The 9462-nt window shown below is 38.7% G+C and overlaps 1 protein-coding gene across 1 annotated transcript in view; it reads left to right on the top strand.

Moving 5' to 3' along the window:
* Positions 1–375: 375 nt before the first annotated feature.
* Positions 376–9462, top strand: part of CRHR2 (corticotropin releasing hormone receptor 2) — a 206176-nt gene continuing 197089 nt past the window's right edge. Inside the window, exon 1 of the mRNA XM_075269904.1 lies at positions 376–550. Within this exon, the coding sequence (XP_075126005.1) occupies positions 470–550 (81 nt within the window). The 5' untranslated portion in view covers positions 376–469. The remainder of the gene's footprint in view (positions 551–9462) is intronic.

Genomic DNA, 9462 nt, shown 5'->3' with positions numbered 1-9462 from the left:
TGTTGGGACTTTGATGGAGGAACCTAGCTCCAAATCCCATCTGTATTGGAGGACGCCATTGCAGGCCCAAAGCTTTGGTGCGGGTGCGTGATCTTGGTGTACCCCAAATGGTCAACATGCCTAATGCTAGGGACTATAAAGCTATAGATATTAATAGTCCATAGACCCTATGGAATTGCCATTCATGCGACTACCTGGATACAATGTAACAAGTCATTAACAATGTTACTATTTGCAGCGCGCACCGTTACAGTGTGCAAACAATAGTGAGTATTATATGTCAGCCCCGGCGTGTCCGTGTGTGCTCAGCCCCTAAGTCCCTCCCTTACTCTACATAGAGGGAGAACCTGTGTGAGTGTATGGGCTGCCCGGGCAGAAGGAACAACTCCAAGTGACCGACCGTCCGGCCCCGGTGACAGCCCAGAGTGGAGCCCTATTATTTATCCCACTGGAGGAGCCCGGGCAGCCTATGGGCACACGCTCTCCACCCTGCGCCCTCCTTGGAACTTCTATGACAATGAGATCTGCAATCTTGCTTCTTACCCTCCAAGTAAGTTGTTTGCAAATCTATTCACCCCCTGAGCCATGTGCGCTGACAGTCTGGATCGCTGCTATGTTTCCAGCACAGGCTTCCCCGGGGAGATCCTATTTAGATCACAAGCTATATTAAAGTGGCACTCTAAACATTTAGCGGAGCTGAGTTTGTCACTTGGCACAATCATTAGAATTTGCAACCAGGATTGCAAGTAAATCTACTGTGATACCAATGCACTGTCATGAGGGAACAATGACGCAGATACAAATGACAAATTCAGCCCTACTACATCTGTATCTAAAGTAGAAGTATTACTGTGCGCTGTCAGAATGGTGTTAACTATAAGCTACTGTATACACAGACATATGTAGCAGAGGTGAACCAGTCAGGTTACATGTACACCCAAGGGGCACCTTTATGAATGCTGGCGCACTGCTGTGCGTATAGGTGTAGTGTGCGCTGTATCTAAGCCCTGGAGCATGCACCGTATCTAACAAACACCAGGTTGCAATGGTCGCTGTTCACTGGCACATTTTCCTTTATATGACTTGGGGGTAATAATCGCCCCGTTTTCTGAACTGCATATAAAGAGACAGTATATACTGACTACCTGTAGATGTAGCAGAGCTGAGTTTGTTATTTGATATTATATTGTAAAATGTATTTTTTTTTTTTTGCACAAAAAACTTGAAAAGAGCGTCTAGTGACAGTTTCAGCTCTGCTACATCTCTATAGGATGCATTCAGCTCTGCTACATATTTACATACAAAATGTGCATTATTTTAGTGGGTTTTTTTTGTGTTTTTGGTAAATGTGACCTGTTTTTGATTCACAAACTACAATTTTTGAGATCTCCGCTCGGCTGTTGATGTATTTAAGAAGTCATCGTCTTATTCCCATAAAATGAAAGTTATGCAAACTTACAAAGAACAAATAAACCAAAGCGGCTGCTGATTTATAGCCCTGTGCGCAGGGATTAGCGCTGAGGGATGCGGCGGCGAATGCACATGTAGCAGAGCTGAATTTGTCACTTAAATACAGATGTAGCAGAGCTGGAGCAGTCAGATGTTGCAGAGGCGACAGAGGCACGTGAGATAAGCTGCTGACTTTATGACATGATATAGTTGTAACATGTTTGTCAGAACATTGCTAACTTTATTGGATTGGAAAGGTGACTGTCAGATGTAGCAGAGTCCAATGGGTTGGTTACAGCAGAGGTGAATTTGTCAGCAGGGATGTTTTATTTTCAGACATAGAAGTTTTTCCGTTTCAAACTTGTTATCTAGTTGAGGTTGTCAAATGTAGAAAAGTAGATTTTATCCGATCTAGCAGAGTTACGCTTGTTGGAAATAGAGGAGTTGGGTTTGTCAGATGTAGTTAAGTTTGTCAGATATGCCAGTGCTTTATTTGTCATATGTAGCTGGTCTGTGTTTGTCAGATGTAGCAGATCTCAGTTTGTCAGATGTAGCTGGTCTGTGTTTGTCAGGTGTAGCAGATCTGTGTTTGTCATATGTAGCTGGTCTGTGTTTGTCATATGTAGCTGGTCTGTGTTTGTCAGATGTAGCAGATCTCAGTTTGTCAGATGTAGCTGGTCTGTGTTTGTCAGGTGTAGCAGATCTGTGTTTGTCATATGTAGCTGGTCTGTGTTTTTCATATGTAGCAGATCTGTGTTTGTCATATGTAGCTGGTCTGTGTTTGTCATATGTAGCTGGTCTGTGTTTGTCATATGTAGCTGGTCTGTGTTTTTCATATGTAGCAGATCTGTGTTTGTCATATGTAGCAGATCTGTGTTTGTCATATGTAGCTGGTCTGTGTTTGTCATATGTAGCTTGTCTGTGTTTGTCATATGTAGCTGGTCTGTGTTTGTCATATGTAGCTGGTCTGTGTTTGTCATATGTAGCTGGTCTGTGTTTGTCATATGTAGCTGGTCTGTGTTTTTCATATGTAGCAGATCTGTGTTTGTCATATGTAGCAGATCTGTGTTTGTCATATGTAGCTGGTCTGTGTTTTTCATATGTAGCAGATCTGTGTTTGTCATATGTAGCAGATCTGTGTTTGTCATATGTAGCTGGTCTGTGTTTGTCATATGTAGCTGGTCTGTGTTTGTCATATGTAGCAGATCTGTGTTTGTCATATGTAGCAGATCTGTGTTTGTCATATGTAGCAGATCTGTGTTTGTCATATGTAGCAGATCTGTGTTTGTCAGCTATAAGAGGGCAGATGTTTTATCGCAGAACCTATTGATTTACATGAGCTGTGTTTGTCAGATGTTGCGGTGCTGAGTTTTTGTTACAGATGTAGCAAACATTAACTAGACATGTAACATGTTACATTCCATTCAGTTATATATTAGAGCTGAGTTTGTTACTTTGTGTCAGTCCTAGTGATAGCACAATGTGTTACCTATAGATTTACATAGGATTGCAAACTTTATATAGTAGCAAAACAATGTGCACATAGGTCTCTTCAGAAGGATATATCTGACGCCCTGTGTATAGAGAGATGTAGCAGTGCTGAATATGTGACATAGCGCTGTAATACTATACCGTCTCATGTCTGGGGTTTTACATAGGACTGCATGTATAACATAGGACTAGTTATAAGACAAACCCCTCTCTGCTGCTCCGTGCACGTCTGGTTACATTAGTGGTTTGGCCGTCTGCTCGGATTCTGCCGCCCTCTTAGTCTGTGGTTAAACCTCATCATAAATCTACGGTTATATTAAACTTTGTGGGATCATTAAAATACCTGTGATCGCCGGCGGATGGCGGTAAATTGTGAACAGATATCTATATACTGCTGGTGTCATCTAGCTGGGCTGTGGCAGCTACGACTACTCTCCTCACTCAGCTTTCCTAGGGTCCTGAAAGGCAAACCTATGCAGTGACACAAGGCAGGCTGTTGGTCTTCTGAGCAGCTAGGCTGAGTGGCAGTTCAGGGTTAAAGGAAAGTAGAGTGATAACTTCTGTGGCAGAGGTGATGGCAGTCATATCGCTTGTCACCCAGCTTTCCCAAGAACAGATAAGACTAAGAAACAGCTGAGTTTTCTGTGACGGAGTCTGATCTCAGCCGAGTACGCGGGGCAGCGGAGCCAGAATTATAATTAATCTCATTAATCTGCACTAATGAGATTACAGGGAAATAATCGTCTGCGCCGCGTCCTCGGCTGAATGAGAAGTAGGGAAGCTGCAGTCCCATGTAATATGACGACTGATACATAGAATAATAGGGTAACATGGGAAATGGGGTCTATATGGTAGACATGTAATAATATGGTAAAAGGAGATACAAGGTATATATGGCTATGAAGATGTATCATATATGGTAATACAGGTATATAAGAGGTGAAATAATCCATACTGTAGAGTATATATGGTATGATATGTAATAAGGTAAATACAGTATATATGGTACGTCATGTAGTAAGGTACAACCAAATGTAGGAACACAATATACGTGAAATAATTAGGAGAACACCTGGAAGAATCTAAGTATGGAACATAGAATATACAGTACTATAGTCAGATATGGGATATGGGGAATATGGTAAGATACACATAGACTATACTGCAGTAAGGTATCGTGTAATATGGTAAATATAGTACCTGGGACATAATATACCATAGTAAGACATGGAGTATTGCAGATATAGTAACTTACTCTTATAATATGTGTCATAGGGTTAAGTAAAACATAGAATATACTGTAATAAGACATGTCATATGGCAAATATAGTAAATTAAATATATAATATACTACAATAAGACATGTCCTATGGAAAATATAGCAATGGAATACTGTAGTAACACATGTAGTATACAAAGTATGGTCACTTAGACATAGACTGTAGTAACACATGAAAATGTGTGTAATATACGGTAACAAGACATGTTGTATGGTTAATATAGTACCTGAGACATGTAATAGAATAAATCTAGTAAGTGAGACAGAGAATATACTGAAATACAACATGTAATACCGTAAATCTAGTAAGTGAGACGCAGAATATACTGAAATACAACATGTAATACCGTAAATCTAGTAAGTGAGACGCAGAATATACTGAAATACAACATGTAATACCATAAATCTAGTAACTGAGACATAGAATATACTGAAATACAACATGTAATACCGTAAATCTAGTAACTGAGACATAGAATATACTGAAATACAACATGTAATACCATAAATCTAGTAACTGAGACATAGAATATACTGAAATACAACATGTAATACCGTAAATCTAGTAAGTGAGACATACAGTATTGAGTAGTAATCTAGTAACTAGAATATCCAGTATGATAAATATAGTAACTTACACATACTATAGTAACACATGGAATATGACAAACCCAGTAACTGAGACGTAATATACAGAACTAAGACATGTGATATGGCAAATAGAATAAATACAATATACTGTTTAATAGGGTAACTCTAGTAAATGAGATATACTATATATTGTCGCAACACGTAATATGGTAAGTTTGGCCACAAGAACATCTAATGTGATAACTATGTCAGCCATGTGATAGGCTCAGGCCTGGAAGTGCTTGCTAGAAGATCAGACGGTTTTGTTTATTGGCTCTTTCCCTCCAGATGACTTTCATTTATTAACTTCTAAACATTCGTTACAATTGTTTAGTGATTCCATTAGTCTTATATATATATATATATATATATATATATATATATATATATATACACACACCGTCCTTGGCTTCTTATATACTGCCATAACATAAGCTCCGGACATCACCCCACTGCCTCCATATATTGCACAAATGATACTACTATGTAATAATACCGCCATATAGGTCACATATAGTAACACTCAAAGATGTCCAAAACGAATCAACATATAGAGACCAAAAACTACCGTCATATTGTTCTGAAATACTCTCTCTATAAGAATAACTCCGTATACTGCCAAAATAAAACTGACAAATATACCCTAATGTGCCACCATACAAAACCACTTATACTGTCCAAATAATACCCCATATAGTACACAAGTAGTAATACTGCAGTGTCTAACTAATACCATCCTACAGTTCCCAAATAATGTTACTATACAGCATAACAAAATATCAGCAGACAGGGCCAAACAGGAGCAATACAAGCAATGTCCATATAATACTGCCCTGTAGTACTCACATAATACTGCCCTGGAGTACTCACATAATACTGCCCTGTAGTACTCACATAATACTGCCCTGTAGTACTCAAATAATACTGCCCTGTAGTACTCACATAATACTGCCCTGTAGTACTCACATAATACTGCCCTGTAGTACTCACATAATACTGCCCTGTAGTACTCACATAATACTGCCCTGTAGTACTCACATAATACTGCCCTGTATTACTCACATAATACTGCCCCACAATACACAAATGGTAACTTCACATTGTACCTACATAGTACCACAATACAAATGGAGACATAATATAATGATTGTACCATACCAACATACAGTACCTAAATAGTACCGCACAGCGCTTAAACAATATACAGATACAATGTATACATGAACAGCAGTATTAGACAGACAGAATTAGCATTGTACAGGGATACCCTATGACCCCATCTATAACCAAATCTCATCTAGGTATATGGTTCAGGGTCTAATAAATCCTATCTACTGGTATACGGGCTAATGTACTTGTATATATGGGAGTATGTTATTATGCTAAATATTAGTAATACTGCCATAAAGGGAGGGGGGGAGGTTAATTGAGTTATCTTGAGACATAGCAGTGTCAGTAGAGCTCTCACTCACACTGTAGCAGAGTTTAGTACCTGCGGCGGTTCTTGTGCTTTTTCCAGCCCCTCCCATCTCCCCTCTCCATAGACTTCTATGTCAAAAGCAACTCAGCTAGATAAGTGGAGAAGGAAGCATTATCCTTCAATAAGATGTATTACAAAGTCTCTTCTCTTCCCCCGCTCTATTCATTTATCACAAGTTGTTTCTGTAATCCCCCTTTAAGAATGTAATATGCAAATTATCAATATAAAATAATGAATTATTAATATAAATGAAACTCAGAAATATTTCCCGATCTCGGTGAAGTGATTTCCGTTTTTTCTTGATTTACATTGCCAGCAGCAAAATTCACATCTGAAATCTTTCACATTTTTTTTTGGAAATTTCTTAAAATATCTGCTGTCAAAAATCATTACTTTCCCACTAAATCATTAGCTCCGCCCTCTGGGATATTTTTTTGTAATGGCCAAATTTCATGGAATAAATTGTGCACTAATATCCATAAGGTGTTGGTGGTGATGGGGTTAATCCCGCCGCCGGCTGCCACATTGGTGGTGCAGGGGTTAATCCCGCCGCCGGCCGCCACATTGGTGGTGCAGAGGTTAATCCCGCCGCCGGCCGCCACATTGGTGGTGCAGGGGTTAATCCCGCCACCGCCCGCCACATTGGTGGTGCAGGGGTTAATCCTGCCGCCGGCCGCCACATTGGTGGTGCAGGGGTTAATCCTGCCGCCGGCCGCCACATTGCCACCATGTGTTTATTTCTCTTTGCATTGAGCTGATCGTTTTACGTTTTCGCGCCCGGTACGGGGGAATCATTCGGAGACTTGTAGGGCTAATAATGTCTTTGTGATAGGTCCCGGGGGAGGTTATTTGCACGGCGCCCCCTGCCATAAATGACGGGTGCAAAAGTAAATTTCGCTCTTTGAAGAATAATTTCCATTGCAAATAAGTAATTTTTTATAAAAAGGAGTGTGTGCTTAAAGGGTAAATTGTGAGCAGACGTTTGTGTAGCCACATGTGCCCCTAGAGGTGTATAGACAGATGTAGCAGAGCCCAGCGTGTCACTAGGCCCCGCCATTACATAGGACTGCAGCTACATCCACCGCACTGTTTGACCTTACACATTGCTGCACAGACAATCTCAGCACTGCTACATCTCTATAGGTTGTCACAGTAGCCAAGTCATCATGTCTGTACGTGGGGACTCCACAAGTGTCATCACAAGCCTGAAGTTACTATCACAGTCCCATACTTGGAGACTATGGAGAAGTGTCAGGGTCCACAGTCACCCAAAACTTCTCTGCCCCCTTGTCCATCAGTCACATATGTGATTCCCAGAACCCTGAACCTGCTGCACCGAGGAGGGAACATCCAAATAACAGCCCACACCCTGCAACGTGAACTACAACACCCAGGATACCATTCCGTGCATTGGAGGGCAGATCTAGTGAGATACAACGTATAGATATTAACTGAATAACGTGTAATTAGTATGGAGATAGTCAATTATTGGACAAGATTATGGCGAAATCTATCTATCTATCTATCTATCTCCTATCTATCTATCTATCTATCTATCTATCTATCTATCTATCTATCTCCTAGATATCTATCTATCCATCTATCTCCTATCTATCTATCTATCTATCTATCTATCTATCTATCTCCTAGATATCTATCTATCCATCTATCTCCTATCTATCTATCTATCTATCTATCTATCTATCTATCTCCTATCTATCTATCTATCTATCTATCTCCTATCTATCTATCTATCTATCTATCTATCTATCTATCTATCTCCTATCTATCTATCTATCTATCTATCTCCAATCTATCTATCTATCTATCTATCTATCTATCTATCTATCTATCTCCTATCTATCTATCTATCTCCTATCTATCTATCTATCTATCTATCTATCTATCTATCTATCTATCCATCTATCTCCTATCTATCTATCTATCTATCTATCTATCTATGTATCTACTATCTATCTATCTATCTATCTATCTATCTATCTCCTAGATATCTTTCTATCTATCTATCTATCTATCTATCTATCTATCTATCTATCTCCTATCTATCTATCTATCTATCTATCTATCTATCTATCTATCTCCTATCTATCCATCTCTCTCCTATCTATCTATCTATCTATCTATCTATCTATCTATCTATCTATCTTTTATCTATCTATCTATCTATCTTTTATCTATCTATCTATCTATCTATCTATCTATCTCCTATCTATCTATCTATCTATCTATCTCCTATCTATCCATCTCTCTCCTATCTATCTATCTATCTATCTATCTATCTATCTATCTATCTTTTATCTATCTATCTATCTATCTATCTTTTATCTATCTATCTATCTATCTATCTATCTATCTATCTCCTATCTATCTATCTATCTATCCATCTATCTCCTATCTATCTATCTATCTATCTATCTATCTATCTATCTATCTATGTATCATCTATCTATCTATCTATCTATCTATCTATCTCCTAGATATCTTTCTATCTATCTATCTATCTATCTATCTATCTATCTATCTCCTATCTATCTATCTATCTATCTATCTATCTATCTCCTATCTATCCATCTCTCTCCTATCTATCTATCTATCTATCTATCTATCTATCTATCTATCTATCTTTTATCTATCTATCTATCTTTTATCTATCTATCTATCTATCTATCTATCTCCTATCTATCTATCTATCTATCTATCTATCTATCTATCTATCTATCTCCTATCTATCTATCTATCTATCTATCTCCTAGATATCTTTCTATCTATCTATCTATCTATCTATCTATCTATCTATCTATCTATCTCCTATCTATCTATCTATCTATCTATCTATCTATCTATCTCCTATCTATCTATCTATCTATCTATCTATCTATCTCCTATCTATCTATCTATCTATCTATCTATCTATCTATCTATCTCCTATCTATCTATCTATCTATCTATCTATCTATCTCCTATCTATCTATCTATCTATCTATAACGCCACCCCAAGCACAGACAGACCCTGAGCCGGTACAGACTGAGCGCCCACAACCTAGAGATAGAGACGGGGCGATACAGACAGACGTACAAGCCACGGGAGAACAGACTGTGCCAGCACTGTGAC

Source organism: Leptodactylus fuscus, chromosome 4 (genome assembly GCF_031893055.1).
Source record: "Leptodactylus fuscus isolate aLepFus1 chromosome 4, aLepFus1.hap2, whole genome shotgun sequence".
Classification (NCBI taxonomy): Eukaryota; Metazoa; Chordata; class Amphibia; order Anura; family Leptodactylidae; genus Leptodactylus; species Leptodactylus fuscus.
Note: the sequence above shows the minus strand (reverse complement) of the source record. Positions and strands in the feature narration are given on the sequence as shown.